The 24,660-nt window shown below is 46.7% G+C and overlaps 1 protein-coding gene and 1 long non-coding RNA gene across 5 annotated transcripts; both read left to right on the top strand.

Moving 5' to 3' along the window:
• Nucleotides 1-397: 397 nt before the first annotated feature.
• LOC120682289 (wall-associated receptor kinase 1-like) lies at nucleotides 398-22,839 on the top strand. 4 transcript variants are annotated; one of them, XM_039964114.1, is made up of 4 exons: nucleotides 398-592; nucleotides 1,257-2,169; nucleotides 2,270-2,413; nucleotides 2,572-3,969. In XM_039964114.1, the coding sequence occupies exons 2-4, from the start codon at nucleotides 1,278-1,280 to the stop codon at nucleotides 3,765-3,767; spliced, it is 2,232 nt and encodes a 743-aa protein (XP_039820048.1). In that variant the 5' UTR covers nucleotides 398-592; nucleotides 1,257-1,277; the 3' UTR covers nucleotides 3,768-3,969. The 4 variants fall into 4 exon arrangements, with proteins under 4 accessions (XP_039820048.1, XP_039820047.1, XP_039820046.1 ...); XM_039964113.1 differs by lacking the exons at nucleotides 2,270-2,413; nucleotides 2,572-3,969 and adding exons at nucleotides 21,252-21,395; nucleotides 21,474-22,839 and having other exon boundaries at nucleotides 403-592; XM_039964112.1 differs by lacking the exons at nucleotides 2,270-2,413; nucleotides 2,572-3,969 and adding exons at nucleotides 21,252-21,395; nucleotides 21,474-22,839 and having other exon boundaries at nucleotides 403-592; nucleotides 739-2,169.
• On the top strand, nucleotides 9,379-11,343 carry LOC120682290. The gene is made up of 2 exons (XR_005678342.1): nucleotides 9,379-9,743; nucleotides 10,637-11,343. It is a non-coding gene; the product is annotated as an uncharacterized LOC120682290 (long non-coding RNA).
• Nucleotides 22,840-24,660: the final 1,821 nt, after the last annotated feature.

Raw genomic sequence — 24,660 nt, 5'->3', positions numbered from 1 at the left:
TTTCATTTGCGGCTCCAAAACCACAAAATTCGTCTATCTACGTCGTCCACAAGATCGGCGGCGATCCTGGAGAAGGCCAATTCCTCACCGACCCACCCAAGGAGATTCCGCACGGCTACACGTGCGCCTACATCCCTGACAGCGTCAATCCAACACTGTAGCATTAATGTAGCAATTTAGCGTCTGATTACGGCCTAATTAGGTTCATTAGATTCGTCTCGCGATTTACAGTCAGCAGTCGCAATGCGTTTTTTATTTCGTATAAATTTAAGCCTCCATACAGGTGCCGGAATTTTTTTTTGGAATTTTGATTTTTACAACTAAACGGGGCCTAAGTCTAAAAAATTATTGGCAAGACTCCGTCTCCGCTGCCGTGTCTTGCTTGACTCGCTCCCGACGACCCGTACAGTAACGCGGATGTGGTCTTCCACTCTTCCTATATACTACTCCAATGCACACATGCATAGGCGTGTCTGCTTTTGTTACAACAAAAAACTGAAGCAATCTCCAGAGGTTCAGTTGATCAGTTCTCTCGGTGGCTCGGCGTTCCGGGGAAGATAAGACGCACTCATAACCTCTCCGCAAAGCTAAGGTACGTATACTATTCGATGAAAGCTGAACGAACTCCCTTGCTATTTCATGCCGCTTCTACTAAGTTTGTTTAGTTTATCACTGCTCTTCCCTTTAGTTCATTACTTCATTTATCTGCACATGAGGGTTGATGTTAGATTTTTTCAGATGCCAAACAAATTATTTGAACACTCGTATCTTCCCCAGGTACTAACCCAGCTTTAAACCATGATTGTTTCCAAAAGCCAAGCTTTTTTTGTAGGCATTTAATTTCCTTGAGCAAGTAACTAATTCAACAAGGGATTCGTTACATGCTGAGATATATATATGAACGAAATGTTTTACAGTTCTTTTAATAAGATCAAACTATACCTCCAATGTGATGGCAATTGTCTTGTGCTTGCCTAACATTCCTAGGACTAGGATCAGGGGAACTAAATTTTTTGACTTGATCGAAGATACTATTGAGGGACATCCATAACCCAGCACTCCGGCAGTGCCTTTTCTCAGCTATCTTTTGCTTCGGAGCATGTGTGAACATTTTTCTGCATAATTTTTTTAAGCGTTGATGTCGGGACTTCAATTTAGTGTATATATAGATGTATACACAAAGCATAGCATAGGTGTATTATATGGAATCCTCTGAATTAGCTGATCGTTGCAGTATCATGGTTTCTACTTTCTAGATACCCAGTCCAGGAGTACGTATGGGAGCGCGCTTCCTACAGATCGGCCTTGGCCTTGTGCTTCTTCTGGCGGCACAGCACGCCCCTGCTGTTGCGATTCCTGGCCCAGAATGCCAAACAAAATGTGGCGAAGTTGACATTCAGTACCCGTTCGGCATCGGCGACAACTGCTCGCTGTCAGAAGGCTTTAATGCCAGTTGCCAGGAGGTCCAACGTGGTGTCTACAAGCCATTCATCGGTAATGTGGAGCTGCTCAACATTTCCTTGATTAATGGCACGATCCGGGAGTTGAACCACATCTCTACGTACTGCTACAACTCCTCTGGTATGATGGACCCTGATACTTGGTATTACGATGCAAGCCTTACCCCGTACCGGTTCTCAGATGTCCACAACAAGTTCACCATCATAGGGTGCAATACCCTCGCCTACATCTATGACAGCACCGGTACGGGCTACCAGAGTGGGTGCGTCTCAACATGCCAGAATCAGACAGACTTACCAAACGGATCCTGCTCCGGCATAGGCTGCTGCCAGACAGCTATACCCAAGGGAATGGGCTACTACGAAGTCGGCTTCGATAGTGGTTTCAACACAAGCCAAATTAGGAATTTCAGCCGCTGCAGCTACGCCGTGCTGATGGAGGTGGAATCGTTCAACTTTAGCACCACGTACATCAGCACGACCAAGTTCAACGACACAAATGCCGGGCGAGCACCTGTGGTGATGGACTGGGCGATAAGAAATGGGACGATGTCTTTGGGGTGCGAAGAAGCCAAACTGAATAAGACGGGCACCTATGCATGCCTCAGCAGCAACAGCGGGTGTGTCGACTCCAGAAATGGGCCAGGCTACCTATGCAATTGCTCAAAAGGTTATGAAGGCAACCCCTATCTTCCAGATGGATGTCATGGTAACAAACTAACAAATGTGCTAAAAGTGCAATATCACTGTACAATTTCAATATCTGAACATTGTATTTATTATTATCTGTTTTGCTCATCTTTCTGCAGATGCTGATGAGTGCAAGAACAGCCCATGCCCTTCAGGAGGTGTTTGCCACAACACAGAAGGAGGGTACTGGTGTTCTTGTCGAGCGGGAAGAAAATTTTCCAAACAAAGCAATACATGCAGCCCTGATATCGGATTAATAATAGGTAACAAGCTGAGCTCGACTAGCTGAACCATATTGAAAAAATGTAATTCAGAAAAAGCAAACGAACCAAAGTTCTTGACAGTTGACGCTGGTTTGTAGACTCCATAGGAAAGGGGGGAATGGTTTCTAACAATGCTCTTATCTGACGTTGTTATGCAGGGGTTACAGCCGGCTTTCTTGTTCTCGTGATTTTCTCCTTCTCGGGACATATGATCCTTCAAAAGAGGAAACTGACCAAAGTTAAGCATGAGTATTTTAGCCAACATGGAGGCATGATTCTGTTTGAGAGGATGAGATCAGAAAAAGGTCTTGCTTTCACGGTGTTTAGCGAAGCTGAAATTGTACAATCCACAAACAACTACGATAAGAGCAGAATAATTGGAAAGGGTGGCCATGGAACAGTCTACAAAGGGATAGTTAAGGGCAGCATGCCGGTTGCGATTAAGCGGTGTGCACTTATCGACGAGAGGCAAAAGAAGGAATTTGGACAAGAAATGCTAATACTTTCCCAGATCAACCACAAGAACATTGTCAAACTTGTGGGTTGTTGCCTTGAGGTGGAAGTTCCAATGTTAGTCTATGAGTTCATCCCAAATGGCACACTGTTTGAACTTATCCATGGCAAGAACCATGCATTACAGATATCTTTCAGCACCTTATTAAGGATTGCTCATGAAGCAGCTGAAGGTCTCAATTTCCTACACTCGTACGCATCTCCTCCAATCATCCATGGTGATGTGAAGACTGCCAATATTCTTTTAGATGAAAACTACATGGCCAAAGTGTCAGATTTTGGAGCCTCCATACTAGCCCCATCCGACAAAGAGCAATACGTCACAATGGTTCAAGGTACCTGGGGCTACCTAGACCCTGAATACATGCTGACATGCCAATTGACAGAGAAAAGCGATGTATTTAGCTTTGGTGTTATCCTTCTAGAGGTCCTCACAGACCAAGAGCCTCTGAAATTGGACGGGCCTGAGACGGAAAGAAGCCTGTCGTCAAATTTCCTGTCCGCTATGAAGGAGAACAATCTTGATGCGGTCTTGCCGAGCCATGTAAAGGGGCAAGAGAGCAGCGAATTGATCAGAGGCCTCGCGGAGCTAGCCAAGCAGTGCCTGGACATGTGCGGCAGCAACAGACCGTCGATGAAGGAAATCGCCGATGAGCTCGGCCGGTTGAGGAAGCTTTCGCTGCATCCTTGGGTACAAATAGATGCTGAGATGGAGACTCAAAGCCTTCTCAGTGGACCATCGACTGCTAGCTTTGAAATAGAAGGTGCTACTTCTAGGTATCCTACACAAGAAGGCGAGAACCTGCCCATCAACCCAAGAAGTTCATACTATGCGAGGTGATGAAAGCATATGTCCTAGCGAACTTTGTATCCATCGAAACATCCACATGATGGGGCATTCGGGAGCTAGTAGTTGGTCTCCAATCTACTGTCTATAATAAAGCATTGGGACACACAATTTTAAACTCTATTTGTCAGTATATGTACTCTGTTTCAAAGCAGCATGTATGCCTTTTGCAATACATATTTCTAGGCATTCTGAACTTGTTTTGACTATTAATGAAAAACATATGGGGTGATGCTGCCCTTGCTGCAATAACGTACTGGAAGCATGGAGTGATGATAACTGATAACCATGGCCCATGTAGGATCCAAAGCTCAGACAGGCTCGTTTGAGGGATGGTACTGATCTGTTTGATTCACAGTACTAATGCCCACGATATAGATGTATTCTGTAGTCTGTATAGACCAGGGAGGGGCCCGTGACCCGTGAGACGCTCCGCACCTGCTTGCTTGCTTGCTTGCGTTGCGGTAGCAGGACAGGCTGTGACATGGCCATTCGATTCAGTCGTTCAGACGTTGTTTCACGAGTGCGCCCGACACTGCTGCCTCCTTTCTCTCTGCTCACAAATATAAATATCTTCAGTTGCCTTGAACATCTCCAACAGGCTATGTAAATAAAGTTGATTCAGTAGAAAATAGAAAAATTGGATCAAATCCAGATCCAATAGCCCACTCCTCGGCTCGGTATCTGTCTAGCAATTCAGCCCCTCCACTGGCCTTGTTTGGTTGCGCTAGAATTCTAGCGCACGCTTCCCGGAAAAAGAATCGGCATGAAGCACTTAATGAAGTCTATTTGTAAAAATAATTTTGGGATAGATGTAACTTTTTGTGACGAATCTAATGACGGTAATTAATCGATGATTTTGCTACAGTGATGCTACAGTACCGTCCTCTAATCGCGCGGTTAAATGCCTCGCTAGATTCTTTATAGTCACTAGCGCAAGGGTTCTGAAGATGGTTTTATAAACTGATTTTATTTGACACCGTAATTAACAGTCAAAATTGTAATTGTTACTATTCCTAACGCGCTACAATTCTATCGCGATCAAGGCCTAGGTTTCTTTGACGAGGCACTCGGCTCGATATTGGTCTCCTCCCGCGCGCCCTCCATCCCTTTGGTGTGCCCTCCATCGCCTCCGCGCCCGCACCGTCGGCCCCTCCGCCATGCCGCCCCATTCCTCTGCCACGCCGCCCGCTCCGCTGCCCCGCCCCTTCCACCCCCTCTGCCGCGTCACCATTGGAGAGAGCTCCGAGTGCCGAGCGCCTCCCCTCTACGGCTCTACCGGCCCCTCCGCCGCGCCGTACCCTCCCGCCCCGTCATGGTGCTCGACCTGCTCTAGAATCCCACCTTCATCACAGTCGCCGCGGCCGTCCTCATGTTCAGCCGCGTGACGAGGACTCGCCCATGCTGCTCTGCACGCCTGGGTCGTCAGCTACGCCCTGCAGTGCATCGCCCACATGGTCTGCGTCACCACCGATGAGATTTGCCGCCCCTTGCTGCCCGTGCTCCGCTGCTCGCCGGCGACAGCTCTGGTGAGACCTCCAGTCAAGCGCCGCCGTGGCGCCCCTGTACAGAGCCACCGCTACACGGAAAAGAGTGGGCCGGGTACATGTGGATCTCATTTGAAATATGTATATACCCAAGATTTGCCCTGTTGGTTTCCCTAGCATTTGGAAGCTTTTTTAGAGGATTGGTAAAACTCCAAATTTAGCTAGGAAAATAGCTATTATCAAATAGATACATATAAATTGATGACGTAAAATAATATTATTGTATTTTATGTAAAACAAAATATCGTAATATATAATTCTGGAAATACGATTTAACACCTTAGGAGTAGTGGTTATTCACTTATTTTACACCCTGCACTCAAATTACTGAACTAAATTACCGTATTACTAAGCCATGTTTAGTAAAAGAGTTTCAGTACTTGTGCGGTTGCTATTATTGAAAATTTATTCGGTAATTAGTTAAGTGTAATTACACCTAATGTAGAATAGCATACAGATATATAATTATTCCTATTAAAAATATAGTTATATATATATATTATTAGTCAGACCACTATACCCGAGACCGTATGAGGACCAATGGTGGTCAGCCTTGGATGATGAGTGATTGACAACGTTGAGTGGATTAAAAGTATCTCTTGGCTCGTGATGTGCAGGCGTAGAATGCGACCGTCGACGACATGTGATGAAAGTCAAGCGAAAGCTTCATGCCGATGGATTAAGGTCAGTGAAGGGTGAACGAGAGTAGGCTTGGACTGAGAGACCCGAGGAGTCCGACCGGAGTCATGGGCGGCCCATGTGGTGCACGAAAGAGCAATAGTACATTGAGGTGATGAAGACGCGTCGGCCAAGTTAGGGAGAAAGGCGATGGCAAGTTCGAGTAGGCTGCCCGTGCTGCGAGAGCGCGAAAGTTCTTAAAGGTGTTGTGGCACTTGGCGGGAGGTCGGACACGCGTCCATATTGGAGGCGGCAAGTTTACCGGTTTGGGCCACAAAACCGGACGGAGTCAGGTGTTTGCCGATTTGGGCCTCAAAACTGGGAGCGCGTACGGTACGGCCGGATGGCGGTTGCGGAGGGCAAGTGGCGTAATCGCGAAGCTTGGGTCGAGGCGAAGCAGAGTCGTGAAGACGGCATGTCCGTCTGGAGGTCCGATAAAAAGCTGGACAATTTTACCCCTAGAGGGTATTTGGGGTGTGTGCTTATTGTAAGAGTATTTTGGTCATTTGCCAAGTGCCTATATATATGTCCAGGGGCTGTGTAGGCAACTTATCTCTTTTGCAATCTATCATTTAAAGGTCCTCTCAATTGGTCAGTAAGAGAGAGTTAGGGTTAGAGGGAGTTGATTTTTGATTTGATCTTTTTGTCACCTTGACTTTGTATGTGATAAAGAGTGGCTTGTAGTCGGACCTCGTGGAGTAATCAAAAGGTCAAATTCGTGTTCAATCTTGTGCTCCCAAGCGTTTTTATGGTATTTTCCGGGTATTTTCAGTGCAATTTTCGATTCGTGAGTTTTACTCCATTTTTTCTCAAAATTTTTTTTGAATCTGTTAGTACTCTATGTCGTGCATCTATGGCTCGAGTTTTGTTCCGATTCATTGAGAATTGAGTGAATAATTTGGGTCTAAAGTTTTGGAGTTCTTTTATTTTCTCCTTTTCTGTTTGAGAATATATTAGGTGCAAATCAACCTCTTGATATAAACTATAAAAATTTTAATTTAACAATCGGATAAACATCCAAGAAACTCTCAATTTTTTTCTTTATTCTTTTGCACCAGGAACTCTCGGTTGAGGGGAACGGAGGGGGGCTACTCGAGGCAGCGCGTATATCAACGTATAAGAAACGAGGTGCCCTTACCAGACGATTATGGAGAGCCTCAACTGTCATGACACTCGAAGGGGGAGGCCCTTGAGTGGGGCCGCCTAACTCACGAGTCTCGGGAGCTCGGGGCACCCCGGATCGGCCCTGTTGGAAGAACTCGGGGAGCGGCCTAGCACCCTGGGATGGCACCGGGGGAGAACCCTGGGGCAGCGGATGAACTGTCTTCGCTACGAAGGAAGCGTTCTGACTGATACATTAAAGAGCCACTGGCTCGACAAGACAAGACACCTCTACTGCTTGACTACATGCATGCTGCATGCATGCTGGTGTTAGCTAGTAGGGGTCACAAATACTCATCCCTGCCACATGCATGCGCCACACACATGCACATGCAAGTAGATGTTAGTAGGGTCATCAGTGCCCATTCTTGCTACACATGCAACACTAGCAGATGTCTCGGGGTGCAGCTCGAGGGTGGTACTCACCAATCACCATTCCGAGGCCCGTTTGGTTTGGAGTAGTATAAAAATTTTGACTAATAATTAGAGGTAATAAATAAAGACAATTTAAAAAACTAACTCCATAATTCTGTGCTACTTCGCGAGACGAACCTAACAAAGTCTTTGACCGCGCGTTTGGGGATGGTTACTGTAGCATCACTGTAGCTAATCATCGATTGATTACTGTCATTAGATTTGTCGTGAAAAATTACATCATCCGTGAAAAAGTTTTACAAATAAATTTCGTTTAGTACTCCATGCGTGAGATTCTTTATTCGGAAATTACCAAACAGGGCCTCGGAGGGTCTCGGGATGCTACCCACCATCCCGGAATGGCGGCATGGAGGACATCGGAACACAGCCAAGGCTGTGTTTGGTTTGAGGTGGAAAAATTTTTATAAAAACTTTTTGCCTTTTAAACCACTACTTAGAAGAATTAAATAAAATCTAATTATAAAACTACCTTCACAACCCTTTGTGTAAATCATGAAACGAATCTAATGAGACATTTGATCGCATAATTAGAGGATGGGCACTGTAGCATTACTGTAGTAAATCAATATTTAGTTACCGTCATTAGATTCGTCTCGAAAAGTTACATCCATCCCTAAAAAAATTTTACAAATAGATTTTATTTAGTACTTCATACAGACATTCGTCTTTTTGTGGAAATTTGATGTGACATCGAAGGAAGGGCGACAGCGACGATTAGTAAGGGGTTGTTTGGTTTCAGAGATTTTTTTAAGTTCGTATCACATCAAAGAGAATTTTAATATTTAGAAGTATTAAATAAAATTTAATTATAAAACTAACTACAGAACCCTGGGGCGAAACTACGAGACAAATCTAATGAGATATATTAATCCATGATTAACGAATAGTTAATGTAGCATCACTGTAGCAAATTATGAATTAATTAGGTTTATTAGATTCGTCTCGCGAATTAGCACTCAGCTGTCAAAAAAATATTTATAAATAGATTTTATTTGATACTATAAAATAATAAGATTTTTTTATGTGACAGAAATTAAAAAAAAATCTTATAACCAGTGTAACTCCTTGCCACATGCGGCAGGCTCCCCCTCTCTCTCTACTTGGACACAGGACCCAAAGAAGCACAGGCTCATGCCACATGCCTGCAGCATGCAAGTGCTAGGCGGTGTGTGCAGAACAGGACAGACAAAGGCATGGCTATAAGGTTCCGTTTGGTTTTGTAGCGCGCTAGTAAATAGTGACATTTTAACTGTTTATTATGGTGTCAAACAAAGTCAGATTACAAAACCAACTCCAGAAACCTCGCGCTAGTGACCCTGAAGAATCTAATAAGGCCGTTAACCACACATTAGAGGATGATTACTGTAGTATCACTGTAGTAAATCATCAATTAATTACCGTCATTAGATTCGTCGCGAAAAATTACACTCATCCCTAAAAATTTTTTGCAAATAGACTTGATTCAGTCCTTCATGTGGAAAATATTCTCTTCTAGCGCTAAGATTCTAGAGCGCATCCAAACGGGCCCAGATGCATGCACCCTATGCATTAAATCTCCCCAAAGACTGTCGAGAAAGGAGGCGCATATGGGGGAGAGCGGATTTATGCCTGCCCGGCGCCGTTACGCCGGGTATCTGGACGACGCAGATGGCGCTAAGATTGGTGATGGGCGGGTACAGGTCGCGTAGTCGAGGTGTATTTTTAAACAGTTCTGTTCGCATTTAACGGGTGAGATAATTTTTTAGAGCATCTGAACCGAGTTGGACAGAGGACACGTGGTCTGGCAGCATGCAAGTGGAGCACCCGGAGACGGATATTTGTAACAGTACATTTCGCAGTCCAGAATTAAACTACCTTGCTAAAAAAAAGGATTAAACTAGTACCTAGCCGTCCAGCTTCTCCTACCTGGCTACCTACCTCCTCTTGCTGTTGCTGCTCCTCCTCCTCTCTTCTGATCCAAAATATGCCATGAGATAGATCCGTGGTCCAGGAGCAAGAGGAAGCCCGAGCATCTGGACGGATGTGATGTGCCTCTGCGGGAGGTGCGTACGGGTGATTTCGCGCTCGCGAGTTGTGGTTTCGCCATGGCCGGAGTTGTTGAGCTGCGGCTGGAATGAGAAGCGAAGGTGCATACGCAAGAATGGATGGGGTAAGAGCGGATTTTGTACTGTGATCTAGGTCCGATGATAATGCATCCTACGTTACCCCGATACGCCAGGGAGGGGCGTATCCCGTATCGGATATGGATACGCATCGGATACGCGGTGGACACGTATCCATAGAGTATCGGCAAAAAAATAAATAAAACAAAATTCCGATACGTGGAAAATACATATCCAATCCAGCAAACGTCCAACCTGGGCTGCGGATACGCCCAGCCACGAACAGAGTGGAGGACGTGCAACACGAAGGGGAGCAGAAGGAGAGTCCTGTGCGGGCAAGGTTGCTCGCGTCCGCCGCCGAACCGCCGTCGATTTAGGCTCCATTGCCGCCGATTGAAGCACCGCGGACCTCCGCCTTCGCTGATTGGAGCTCCGCCACCGCGGGATTCGACCTCCGCCGTCGCCGATTTGATGTCCGCAACCTCCGGATCGACCTCTGCTGCCGTCGATTCGAGCTCCGCGGCTACCGAATCGACGCTCCGACGCTGCGAACGGAGGTGGTGTGCCATGGATCAGAGAGCGGATGGGGATGCGGGCGGTGGAGCAGATGGGGATGGGTTGCGGGGAGCGGAAGCAGCTGTGCGCCTGCGCAAGAGCTGAACTGGACACGGATGGGCTGTCAGTCGATTGGGCAGAGCACTGGTACACATATGGTGCTTAGATGGGCCGTGGGCTTTCCTAAGACAATGGTAGTCAGACCAGCATTATTATTATTATTTTATTTTTTAAATAGTAAACGTATCCGCGTATCGGATTGTATAGGAAATTGCCGTATCTGCGTATCCGTATACTTCCGATACGGATACACGTATCCGTGCAACATAGAATGCATCGTCCATTTGAACAATACTCAGAAATCCGTGCTGTCTTGAGTTTGAAGGGAAGGGAACACGGTGGAGATGGCAGCAGCCATGTGGGATGCAAGGGCGCAGCGTCAGTAGGGCGTCGTTGGCTTCCATCTACACCTCTCCGTCTCCGTCCAAGAGGCCCAGGATCCTCGCTGAACTTGGCGGATGTAGGCCGCCGTCGAGCCGTCCGAGCGCCCGCTCCCTCTGCACGCACACGTGCAGATGCTGACCATGGCGGGGCCGCGCGTCCGGCCGGCCGCGGAGGGGAGCGGCGGCGCAGGACCGGCCGCGGCTGGGAGCAGTGGCGCCGGCCAAGCCTCCCTGTCGAACATCTGGGCGGGGACGTCGGTGTCTTGCCAGTCTCCTGGCCTCCTAAGCAGCGGGCGGGCCTTGCAGGAGACTGGGAGAGAGATGAGCGGTGGTAGGATGAGGATGACGATCCTGGGGAAGTGGGGAGTGGTATATCGTTGTAATTTTGCAATCCAGCTTCTAGGATTTTTAGGAATATGAAAATCTGGCTTCTTGAATCTTTGGTAAAATCTTTGGATTCCAAACGGGCACGAAGTCAGGGTGGAATGGAGTAGCGCACGAAGTGAGGATTCTACTGGTGTCCGTGTGTCGCTTGGCCAGTGTATTCAGCTGTCACTGTGCTTATTAGTGCCCAATCATGTTTGAAATATGTGCAAATATGGTTGAAGCAGTAGTTAATCCAACTATATGATGCATATTTTTTTGTGCATGATAACCATTTATTTCTATATAATAGTACGAACCCATGCATACAAAAATCTCTTTTCATCTACAGTAACCAAAACACGACCTAATGTACTCTTTCATCTACAGTAAAAGTACACAAGCAAGCAGAATATAGGGCTGTTATCCGTGTTTTTTATTCTCTCTCAAACTATTGCAGGAGTTTACAGTATGTTCATCCCCTAGTTGAATCTTTAAACAGAGATCCTCTCGAATTCCTACTAGCGGTACTCACCCACCGTCTGACTGGGGGCAGTCACGTCGCACAAGCTCCCTCCCACTCCAGATTCTTTGTTTTGGGCCTAAATCGACCCAACAAATAGATCCATCTTTGTAATCCAATTAAATTTGTTTCAGAACAAAATTTTTCTGTTCCAAAATAATTTTATAATTGTTCCAGTAATTAAAAAAATTGTTTGAAAAAATAAATTATTTTAAAAAATAGTTATTGGACTTTTTGTGTGATGGTGCCAGTCGCCCGAGCGACTTCTAGTATCTGCGGAACGGAGGGCAGCGCAGTGCGAAGCGCGTGTGGAGCGCAGGCTGTGCGGGGAGCGGTGGGCGGCGGCGACGGCCGAACACAGCAGCGTCATCAGCCAGCGGCGACCGAACGCCGTCGGCAGCCACGCGAGCGCAGCACCAAGCAGGTGGGCCGGCACGTGCAGGGCGGACGGCCCAGCGCAGGTACGCGCGGCCCATTTGCGAAGCTAGCCCAGAAGTAGGAGGGGCCGGCGGCCCGGCTCGACAGGCAGGCTGAGCCATCACGGTGCAAGGGGCGAGCGGCTCTTACAGTTGTTTGGAAACACTCCCCTCCCAAAACAACCACTCCACTCCACCAATTCTAATTTACCAACTCCACTCCAACACTAGTATCTATTTTGTTTGGATATTCAGTGGCTCTACTCCATAACTTAAAAATCAGCCCAACTCCTTCCGTCTGCTAGCCCAGCAGATATCCGACCAGCCCAACTAGGCCCAAGTCGGCCTAGCCAACTCTCACCTCACTTCCATGTGGGTCCCGCATGTCATGTTTCTTCTTCCAATTGATTTCCATCCCAATCTGGAGCATCCCGGCGGCAGGCCAACCTGTAGGCACGCCGCCTCCCCCCGTCCCCTTCCTCGTCGTCGTGCGGGAGCGGCGGTGGCGTCGGCCTGCAGGAGAGCCGCCGCCGGCGGCGGCCTGCGGTGGCGTGCTTGCCAGCAACGCCGGGCTGTGCGGTGGCATGCTCCCGCTGTGCTACGGGAGTCGCGACACGGGCCTGGCGGTGTGCCCCAGCAGCAGCGCGCAGCTCAAGCGCATCTCGATGGGGGTGGCTCGTGGGGATGGTCGCCGTCGTCGCCGCATTCGAGAGGCTCTTCAATTCTTTTTTTATTTATTAATTGGACAATAATCGTCTTGAGGAATGAATTCTTGGACGGACAAGATCCGGAGCAACACGGTGGAGGGAGGAGTACCTGGAAGCGCACGTCGGTGGCCGCTGCGTGCATGTCCGAGAAGAGATGCTGCTCGTGCTGCGCATCGCCATGCTCTGCAGGAGCGGCCTGCTGTGGCGGCTTGCGGCCTGTAGCGGCGGTGGCCCGCGGAGCTAGCGGCGGCGGCGGCCTGCCGTAGCAGCAGGGGCCACAGGAGCGTGCGCGACGCGCCTGTGAGCGGGTTGGCGATGGTGTCGGTACCCGGGACTGGGGTACCCAGTTACCCACTGTGTCTGAACAAGAGTCTCGTAATTATTTTTAACTATGGCCGTGTTTGGTTGCAGCCCGTAATTTTTTTGAAAATGCATCTTTTAATATTTGAAGTACTAAACATAGACTAATTATAAAAATAATTACAGAACTCGTCTGTAAATCGCGATACGAATCTAATGAGTCTAATTAATCCATCATTAGAGGTTATTTACTGTAGCATTACTGTAGCAATTTAGCATCTAATTACAGTCTAATTAGGTTCATTATATTCGTCTCGCCATTTACAGACAGCAGTCACAATGTGTTTTTTATTTCGTCTAGATTTAAGTCTCCATACAAGTGCCGGAAAAAAATTTTGAAATTTGGAATTTTGTAACTGAACACGGCCTATGTCTTGACGGCTTAGCAGCCGAATCCCTATGGTCCGGAGCCCTGTTCTCCCGGCAAACGGTCCCGAACCCGCTCCCCGCATGAGGAGGGTTCGGTGACGCCACATGTCCCGGAGGAGGTAGCCCTCAGCCAAAACAGATGGGCCCCGGACCTCCCAGGGAGTTCCGGACCCCCGCCGGGTCCTGGATCCCATATACTATCCGGACCCCTCAGCAGTGAGGAGCCGACACCCCGCCTGGGGCGGGTCCGGAGCCGCCATGTGTCAGTGGGTGCGGCCACGCGCGCGGGACAGCGTGGCTTCCCCTGGAAGACTCGCCTACCAGCCGCATTCAATACAGTAGGCGGAGCAGAGCCCGAGGCAGTTTTTACTCGGTTGCACTATTGATCCCGTGTTACCAAGGCGCACAGTGCAGTCGTTGGCGCCGCCCACGCCGCGTATGTCAGTCTACAATGCCAGTTGGACACGACGGCTCGGTTTCGCCTATTATGACGCCTGCACGGTAGCCTCGACAGACTACGCCGCAAGCTACACTACCTCAACGGGCGCCTCGCCGATGGGGCAGGAGAAGACTCCCTCGGTCAGAGAGTCTACAAGACGATGAAGCGTATCCGGCAAGAGATTCTCCATCACTGTACCACCATTAGTATCTATCTAGTATAATATACATTATTGTTGGGCCCACCTGTCGGGGTTCACCGCCTGTGTATGCGTCCTCCTTGCTCTATAAAAGGGAGACGCCCGTTAGAGAAAGGCTCAGGTCCAAAAGAAGCCCGGCTAGGCAGAGGATAGACTCATTCATACTAAGTGCAATACACCACACAGTGGATGTAGGGTATTACACTCCGGCGGCCCGAACCACTTTAAATCCGTGTGTTCTTGCCCCCAAGCTAGAACGGCCTAATCGCTTGTCACTTCCCCGAGTACTTCCCCTCGGGGAATAGACGGGTGCGTTCTGCCACCTGGCTGTGGGTACCCCAAAAGCCTATGACAGATGGTGAGCGCGCCCGTGGCCGGCACGCGGTAGAGGACGAGGTCGCCTGACGCGGCCACGGGCATGGACCCCGGTGCGTCGCAGCAGTGGTTCCAGCGGTCCAGCCGCGCCCGGCGGCGTCGAAGGCGACAGCTGGGTGGCGAGGCCCGCCGGGCTCGGAGTTGGACTATGAGAGCACGAGGAACCATGTGCCCTGGCACGCGTAGGGGTGGTAAAGCGCCTCGATTTTGACCTAAAAAATCTACGAATCGGGTTTTAATTTTATATAATTTTGAGCTAAAAATTTAATTTTATATAATTTTGAGCTAAAAATTTTAAAGACTATATTAAACAGTGAAAGAGGCCACTAAGATCATGCCTCATTACTACCCCTAGGCACACGGGGACATGCGTCGAGGAACATCGGGGATGATCCGGCTGCACGCCACCGGTGGCAAACCGCGCAGAGGCGGCTCACCGGCGGGAGGCACGCGAGGACGCGCTCAAGCATGTCGTCCCACAAGGGTGAAACTGTCTTTTCACAAAATGAACGAACGTTGAACTTGGTGTCAAATAGGAAACGAAATTTTTTTCATTGTGAAAAAAGGAACAACTCATTTTCTCGGTATCAAATAAGAAATTTTCTCATCAGAAATCTCCTCGATCCTCACCGTATATATTCATATATGGAGTCCCCAAGCCGCAGCAAAGCGCGTAATACCGGTGAAACTGTTGCCTTAGAGCAACTCTAGTGGAGTGACTAAATGGATTTCTATATGAAAATTTAGTCGGGGGACATCAAAATTAGATCTCCAGCAGAGGAGCAAATTGCCTTCCATTTTGGTAGGCCTTCCAAATTTCTTCCTCCATCCCCAATTTGGTGACTCTCTATGTGGGCTGCCGACTGTGGGCCCATCGATTTTTTTTTTCATTTCCGTGTCCCAGTTGCTGCGCCCTGCACTTGGTGCTCGCTCGCAGCGAAGCATCCTCCATCATCTACTTGTTTCTGAAATTCCGCAGCTCCTGAATGATCTAACTTGCAATCGCGCTGTCATGTCGCGGCTAGCAGCAGCAATGAATTCGCTCGAGCATGCAAGATGCGCACGCTTGCCGCGGGTGATTTCTCGAAAGGGGGAGGAGAAATTGGTGATGGAAGGGGGATGGGGGCGGAGCTGACCGTACAGATCGTCGCCGGAGTCTTCTGTCGCAGTGACTGCGAGCGGCTGCTCCCAGCATCCACCCGCCGAGGTCTGCGGCAAGCCCGAGAGGCCCAGTCAGCGGCGGAGGTAGCGCGCCGCCTCCTCCTCCAAGGAAGATGGTTCTCCATCCGGAGCAATGGCACCGGAAGTCTCAGGCTCTCGGCCTGCGCGACTCCTGCAGCCGCCGGCGACCGGAAGGGGATCGATGCAGCCGCGCGGGGAGGCGGCCGCGGTGCGCGTCCTCGAGGCCGACGCTGCAGCTCCGCGACGTCTTGAGCCGCTTCGCCGGCGGCTTGGGCAGGTCGTCCTCCAGGCCGGGCGCGGGCGGCGCGGGGCTGGTACACGCGACGCGCGGACGAGTGTGACGGGAAGCGGAGAATGACAGGTGGCATCAGGTGTCAGTTGAAAAAATAGAAAGGCCATTTATTCGCTGAAGTGGAAGTCCATATTTGAATAAGTAAAATTTAGAAATAAATTTCTAAATGGATATTTACTCACCCAAATTTAGAACACACGCTGAAGTTGCTGTTAGCCATCCCATTATTACTGTAGCGCGCGGCGCAGGCGCACGGGCAGGCATGACCGGGATGGTGATCGAAGTGCATGCCATCGCCCCGGGTCCGCTGCCGCATCTAGTTGACTGACCTGGCCGTTTCGCTACAGAGACAGCCAAGACGACTCACCTCACTGCCGCATATACGGACGGCGACCGGCGTGTTTGGACTTTGGATGCCCGCAGGATGCCGGCGACGGCCACGCTAGAGAGAGACGCCTCGTCTGCAATGTAACAGTGTGAAAATGTGTCCCCCTCAAGTGTTTTGTTTCGTCATGCATGGGAAGCGGTTGGTGTCGCAGTCGGATTTCAGAACGTGCCCTCCCTCATGGGAGTTTCTTCCACGTGGAAGCAAAGTTTCGCTGATGTCCCACGAAGACGAAGGAGAACAGCATCAGAACACAAAGGTCATGTTTAGTTTCCACCCCGTAAACGCAAAAACGCAAAAACACAAAATTTTACGAAAAAATCTTACTAATTTGAAGTACTAAATGAAGTCTATTTACAAAACTTTTTGCATGGATAGGCTGTAAATCGCGAGACAAATCTAATGAGCCTACTTAATAGACTTCATTTAGTACTTCAAATTAGCAAGATTTCGTCGAATTTTTTTTTGCGTTTACAAGGCACCGAACTAAACACGGCCAAACTCGCATTTGATCAGTGGCGACTGCTTTTCGGTACTTCCAACTTTCAGCTTTTAGGAAGACTAGGTAGAGCATTCAAACTCTGCAGCTTTCAGGTGACTAGTTGAAAAAACAATTCTCATAACTTTCTACAACAAAGTGGATTACTCAAGTAGTTAAGTACTTCTAATTAAGGAGACGAGAGTTTGAATTCCACGTTTCTACAGGTTTGGTGCGGGAGAACTATATGTTTATGTTTGGTGGGTTGAGCTTTTGACTTTTGAGAAATATACAGTGACTCATTCACTCTGTTCGGCAGCCTCCAGCAGCCTCTAGCCCAACATTGTTTTTCTCTCACATCGCTCCAGCACCAGCTTTCAGCCACCAGCCAGCCAATAGTATTTTTCTCTCACACCACTCCAGCCATTAGCTCCAGCTCCAGCCTCTAAACACATGTACTCACTCGTATTTTTGTTTGATTTTTCGGGGAATGAAATAGGTTTATCATCAGTTACTACCTTTCCCCTCTAAACACATGGTTAACTTAATAATAGGGATCGCGAAAGGGTTGTAGCCTAGTGATTACAAGAGCCTCGGTAGCACGTTAGGTCCTCAGGGTTCGAGTACTCCCCGTAGAAGCGAATATTTTAGGATTAAGCGGTGGTATGCTTTCAGTGATAGGCGACGTTCCCATCATTAACGAGGCGGATGTAGTGACTTCGTGAATCTCGAGGATTTGGTGGCTTAGTCTTCAAAAATACTCATAGAGATAGAGTTTGTATGCGTGCATTTATAGGTGTGAGTGTGCGTGTGCTATAAGTGTCAGAGTTGTACTATGTAATCTCAAAAAAGAAACCTTAATAACAGAGATCACTTAATTCCACTAGAATTTCTAACCCCACAACTGACCGTTCTATTTTAGAGTATGTAGTTTCTCAAACCAAATAAGACATGAAAGAGGATGTACCAAAAATCCAGCGGAAGTCATAAAAAGGATTCAAGCTCGAGAAGAAATATTCCGTGGAATTCTGAGTTTGAAAAGAAGGGAAAATTCGATTCATGCCACCACAACTCCGTGAAATTGGGTTTCATGTTCAAAATCATGCCACTCAATGGCATGGATTTCAACATGAAATCCAATTTCAAGAAATTGTAGTGGCATGGATCCAACTAACCCTTGAAAGAATACATGCCTTGACTTGTTCGTCAATAACTGCATGTGTTTTTCTATTTTTCTTAAAAAAAACTGTGGGTGGTACATCTGAAAAGCCTGTTTCTAGTGGAATATCCAGGTCGCGAAAGGGTAATTTATTGGGTTGAAGTCACAAAAGGAGGCTATCCAGGACAATCTTCTCTAATCCCATAAGATTAATTTCAAAGCAAGCATATTTTTTTAGTACGTACGCTAACTCTATCTCTACGAGCATTTACAAAGACTGAGCCGGCAAATTCTTGAAATTGACAAAGTCACCACGCCGGACGCCTCGCTTGTTGATGGGAACATCGCCTATCACTAAAAAGATAACGCCGTTAAATGCGTTAAATCATAGAAAATTTGTTTCTATGGAGAGTTGAACCCAAAACTTGACGTGCTACCGAGTCTTTTGTAACCACTAGACTATAGGCTGTTGAATCCTAAAAAATTCACTCACACTGTAGGAAATATTTAATAGCAGGCCTTGTACTGTTTGAGAATATAGCTACAGCTGCGGCGTGGTTGCCTGCCCAAGTTTTTCACAGTGCACCATGGGCATTCATGGCCAATGGGCCCCCAGTTTGGCCCGTCGGACTTGATATTATAACTCTGTAAAAATAAATATAATTCTAAATTTGGATTGGTTTGACTCAGTTTATATAAATTATTATTAACGTTTATGATTTCAAACATGTGTACTATGAAAATATATTTCATGGTGAGTCTAACAACTATAATTATTTGGCATCACATTAACTTTAATTTATTTCATATATATATTTGATCAAAGTTGAGATGGATTCACTTGGTAGAAAACTATAATTGTTTCTTTCTACGTTGAAGCGAGTAACAGAGAGGGAGTAGTTGCAGCCCGGCCAATGTGAATCCGTCCTGCCAGACTAGTTGGAAACTCCGTCGTCGACTGGCAATCTAGTGAGGGGTTGCAAGTCTAGTCACCTGTCACCGGCGCTTACCGTGGGGACGGGATACACATGTTATCTTTTGAACATTTCTAATAAGGGTCTGTTTAGATGAAACGCAAAAAAAAATTGTGTTGGAATCTTGCTAATTTAAAGTACTAAATGAAATCTATTTACAAAACTTTTTGCACAGATGAGTTGTAAATCGCGAGACGAATCTAATGATGCTAACTAATCCATGATTAATTAATAATTAGCAGATGGTTACTGGAGCACCACTGTTGCAAAACATAGATTAAGTAGGCTCATTAGATTCGTCTCGTGATTTACAACCCATCTATGCAAAAAGTTTTATAAATAAATTTCATTTAGTACTTCATGCATGTGTCGAAACATTCGATGTGACGATTTTTTTACATTTACGGGGTTTATGGGGTGGGAACTAAACAACACACATCGGCGTTCTGAGGAAGATAAGACCCGTAACCTCTCCGCAAAGCTAAGGTACATAATATACTTTTCCATGAAAGCTGATCTCCCTTGCTAGTGCATACCGCTTCTACTAGGTTTGTTTAGTTTAGTTTATCAGCCCCTTTAGTTCATTACTTCGTTTATGTGCACGTGAAGGTTGATGTTAGATTTTTCAGATGCCAAACAAATTAGATGAACACTACCCTTATTTCCCAAGTCACAACCCGGTTTTAAAGCAGGATTATGATTGTTTTGCAAAACCAAGCTTTCTGTAGGCATTTCCTTGAGCAAGTAACTAATAAAATTCAACAAGGAATTCGTTATATATGCTAATATACTCTGTGCACGAAATATTTACGGAGAAATCAAACTATACCACCAATTTGACGGAATTGTCATGTACTTACCTAACATTCCTAGTGTCGGGCTTGAAGATACTATTAAGGGACATCCATAACTGAGGCATACCTTTTTTTCAAGGAAAAAGTCTGAATTACACACTCATACTATCGCACAAGTCCGATTTTCAACATTCAACTACAAAACCAGATAACATAGGTTATCCAACTGCCGAAACTAGACAAATTTGGCCCTTAGAGTGGTTTTCAAGATGGTTTTGTATTTTTTAAAAATTCAAAAAAAATCTAATTAGATCTAGAAAATCAAAACTAATTCATTTTAAATTAGAAAAATTAGGCCATCCTCCGTTTGTTCGAGCATGAGTGAACATTTTTCTGCATAATTTTTTTAAGCATTCATGTTGGGACTTTAATTTAGTGTAGATGTACGCAAAGAAGAACTTAGGTGTATTATATGGAGTTCACTAATTTAGATGACCACTGCAGTATCATGGTTTCTACTTCTAGTTATCCAATCCGCGAGTATGGAATTAGCGTGCTTTCTACATATTGGTGCGGGACTTCTGCTTCTTTTGGTGGCACAGCACGCCCCCGTTGTTGCCATTCCTGGCCCTGAATGCCAAACGAAGTGTGGCGAGGTTGACATCCCGTACCCGTTCGGCATCGGCGACAACTGCTCGCTGTCGGCAGGCTTTAACACCAGCTGCAAGGAGGTCCAACATGGTGTCTACAAGCCATTCCTTGGTAAATATGAGCTACTCAACATTTCCTTGGTTAATGGCACGATCCGGGAGCTGAACAACATCTCTACGTACTGCTACAACCCGTCCTCGCGTCTCATGAAGCCCGAAATTTGGCCGCACGATGCAAGCCTTTCCCCGTATCGGTTCTCAGATGTCCACACAACAAGTTCACGGTCATAGGGTGCAACACCCTCACTTACATCGAAGACAGGAACGATACGGCCTACCAGAGTGGGTGCGTCTCAACGTGCCAGAATCTGACAGACGTAACAAACGGGTCCTGCTCTGGCATGGGCTGCTGCCAGACAGCGATACCCAAGGGGATGGACTACTACGAAGTCGCCTTCAGCAGTGGTTTCAACACAAGCCAAATTTGGGGTTTCAGCCATTGCAGCTACGCCGTGCTGATGGAGGCGGAGTCGTTCAATTTCAGCAGCACGTACATCAGCACGACAAGGTTTAACGACACAAACACCGGGCGAGTACCCCTGGTGATGGACTGGGCGATAAGAAATGGGACGATGTCGTTGGCGTGTGAAGAAGCCAAGCTGAACAAGACGGGCACCTACGCATGCCTCAGCAGCAACAGCATGTGTGTGGACTCCAGAAATGGACCAGGGTACCTGTGCAATTGCGTGGAAGGTTACAAAGGCAACCCGTATCTTCCAGACGGATGTCATGGTAACGAATAACAAATGTGCTAAAGATTCAATATTTTTTGTAAAATTTCAATATCTCAGCATTGTATTTATCGTTATTTGTTTTCCTCATCTTTCTGCAGATGTTGACGAGTGCAAGAACAGCCCATGCCCTTCAGGAGGTGCTTGCCACAACACAATAGGAGGATACCGATGTTCGTGCCGAGTAGGACTTAAGTTTTCGGCGCAAAACAATAGTTGTGACCTTGATACCAGCCTAATAATTGGTAACATCCTCACCAAGCTAGACAGGTGGTTATTGCATCCGTGACTCAGGAATTAAATGAGTTGTTTACCTAATGCAGGTGTTACACTAGGCAGTGCTGGTGGCATTCTGTTTCTCGCTGCACTTGTTGCTGTTCTTACTCGGAGGTGGCAGAGAATTGTTCAGAAACGGCTTAGAAAGGTATATTTCCGGAAGAACAAAGGAATTCTCCTAGAACAGCTAATATCTTCGGACAATACTGCCAGTGATGGCACCAAGATATTCTCTCTTAACGAGCTAGAGAAGGCAACCAACAACTTTGATCACACACGTGTAGTCGGCCGCGGCGGCCACGGCACGGTCTACAAGGGCATCCTGAGTGACCAGCGCGTGGTGGCTATCAAGAGATCAAAAGTTAAGGAAAGCGTCGAGATCGAGCAGTTCATCAACGAGGTGGCTATACTCTCCCAGATCAACCACCGGAACGTGGTGAAGCTCCATGGATGCTGCCTCGAGACTGAGGTGCCTCTACTGGTCTACGAGTTCATCTCCAACGGCACCTTGTATGACCTCCTGCACCGTGAGCAAAATGACATCTTGCTGCAGTTATCTTGGGAGGAGCGCCTAAGGATTGCCGTCGAGGTCGCCGGCGCGCTGGCGTACCTACATTCAGCGGCTTCGATGGCCATTCTGCATAGAGATATCAAGTGCATGAACATACTTCTGAACGACAGCTACACAGCAAAGGTTTCAGACTTTGGTGCGTCAAAGTCAATCCCAATTGATCAGACACATTTGGTCACCGCCGTGCAGGGCACGTTTGGATACTTGGACCCAGAATACTACCACACCGGCCAGCTCAACGAGAAGAGCGATGTTTACAGTTTTGGTGTCATACTTCTCGAGCTATTGACAAGGAAGAAAGCAATAGTTGAGAATGGGAGCTGTGAGAGGCAAAACTTGTCGAGTTTTTCCTTCGAGGAGATGGGGAAGAGGCCACTCGATGAGGTAGTTGACAGGGAGATTTTGGAGGAAACAAGCGAGGAAGCGATTATGAGTATGGCTCGGCTGGCTGAGGAGTGCCTCAGCCTGACACGAGAAGAGAGGCCTACCATGAAGGACGTGGAGATGAGGCTGCAGATGCTAAGGGCCCGTCAAGGCGTTGCTCCGAGGAAGAAGAGGGACAACGAAGCGACCCGTCGTTGTGAAGCAGTGAGAGCCAAAATGATCAATGGTGCCATTTCGGTGGCTGCTGCTGCTACTGCTAGTCTTCACGGCTCGCGCCAGTACAGCCTAGAGCAGGAGTTTGTGCTGTCCTCGCGCGTGCCGCGGTAGATTGTGCCGGCATTACAAATGGATGTTTTATGTATTCTGATTTCTTATTCTTTTGTATACTGCAAATATAATAAGGAGGAACTTAATCTTATTTGAGTGATTGAATCCAGCGTTCCTAATCTTTTATGTCATTCTCCCTCCATTCTTTTTAATAGATTTATTTCATCTTGGTACAATGACCAAAAGAGGACCCTTCTTATCATCCATTAATTTTATTTCTCTTTAGTAGAAATGATTTTCCACGAGGATTCCTCAGTATCGACGCCATTATAACATGGACAGATATATTTCCTAGAGGAGTTACTCTGCTCGAGAGAACTAAAATCGTCGCCTAGGTTATTTTCGAAACGGCAACTCAAATAGGATTATAAAAAAGAAAAAAATAGTTTTGGAAAATCAAAAGACAATGGAGGGAGCTGTTGAACTTCTTATCTCCTAATCTATAAATGACAGTGCAGTGGTCCTGCGAAATATTCAAAAATAAATAATAAAGAGGAGCATATGCCGTACTCACCAATGACGATTGATGTTATCTCTAGGGACGTGAGATGATGTCACCTCTATTCCCAATTCTCTGGTCCCATGACTCTTGGATGTTGATTCTGTAGCTCAAATTAGAAGTTTGTATGGTTACACGAAAATATTGATTTGCACATAATACGTTGTCTACTACGTCCTTTGCTACAACCATTTAGACTGGCAGCACATGCGCCAAGCAAAAGCTCTCCGGCCGCCTGCAATTCTTTCTTCGAAATTTCGGGATCCCTTCGGTCACGGGCCTCATGGCTCTTCGTTAGGCGGGCTAGCTCGATGCATGTAGGCCCAGTTAAGCTAGCGATTCGGACCCGCCGTACATTTGCGTTGCATCCAATGCAAGCCCAGGCCGCTTCAGGTAGGCACCGCACCGCAAAATAGCTAGCTAGTTCCCCAGTTTGATGGGTGGGCTGTGGGTGTGCACGTCGTGATGCCACACGCGGTACGTAGTGAGAATGACAATGTCTGTTTCAGCGGCTCTGTATTGGGTAATATAAAATTGTCGAAATAATATTATCTTGCTAATATTAAATATTTATTTTTTATGCAGGCTATTTTTTTGGGATATACTGGCTTCGATTTTAATCAATATTGCAGTATGAGGAGAGGACAAAAGATCTGTTAGTGAAGGCCGGTACTTCTTTGAAGATGGTAGCCTTAGAATTAGTTAGGAGCCATGAATGAAAGCATAATAATAGATTTTGTCATGCTTAATTTTACTTTTTGATTCTAGCGATTGAAGTTGAAAATGTAACAATTGAATGCTGTGTACGCTAAACTGTAGACTCGGAAATTCTATTATAAAACAGTACTAATGCACACGGTATATATACTCTGTTGTATATGTACATACCGGGGAGACGCTTAGCATGTTCTTGCTCGTGTGGCGGGATCAGGACAAGGTGACACGGCCATTCGTTACAGATGTTTCACGAGTGCGCTCGGCACAGCTGCCTCCTCTCTCCATTCACAGATATAAATATCTTTTAGTTTGTCTTAGTAGCAAAAAGAAGGGTGTAAATTGACAATGCAAAATAATATTACCGTAGTTGACTAAAAGGAATTGTTATAATATACTTCCTCCGTTCCAAATTATAAGTCATTGACTTTTTTAATATCTAAGTTATTTTTGAAAAACTTGTATTCATAAAGCAAACTACAATAAAAGCACAAATTTTAAATAAGACGAGTTATCAAATTTGGAATAAAAAAAGTCAAACAACCTATAATTTGGAACAGGGGAGTAATTGTGATAATGTTATTTTACACCCTAGGCATAGTGGTTATTCTATACCCTGCACTTAAATTACTGATCAAACTGATTAAACGTTACTGAACTGAATCATCCACAGAAAAAAATTACAAAGAATAGTAGGCACTGATGCTGATTCGGACTCCTGTGTCCATGTCGCCAGACG

Source organism: Panicum virgatum, chromosome 7N, assembly GCF_016808335.1.
Source record: "Panicum virgatum strain AP13 chromosome 7N, P.virgatum_v5, whole genome shotgun sequence".
Lineage (NCBI taxonomy): Eukaryota > Viridiplantae > Streptophyta > Magnoliopsida > Poales > Poaceae > Panicum > Panicum virgatum.
The sequence above is the reverse complement of the archived record's forward strand: the minus strand, read 5'-3'. Positions and strand labels throughout refer to the sequence as shown.

Bases quoted from the DNA above. Each gene is read 5' to 3' on its own strand.
- LOC120682289 (XM_039964113.1), top strand. From the start codon at position 1,278: ATGGGAGCGCGCTTCCTACAGATCGGCCTTGGCCTTGTGCTTCTTCTG. The intron at 2,170-21,251 runs GTAACAAACTAA...ATCTTTCTGCAG, and splicing joins TCTTCCAGATGGATGTCATG to ATGTTGACGAGTGCAAGAAC. The intron at 21,396-21,473 runs GTAACATCCTCA...TACCTAATGCAG, and splicing joins TGATACCAGCCTAATAATTG to GTGTTACACTAGGCAGTGCT.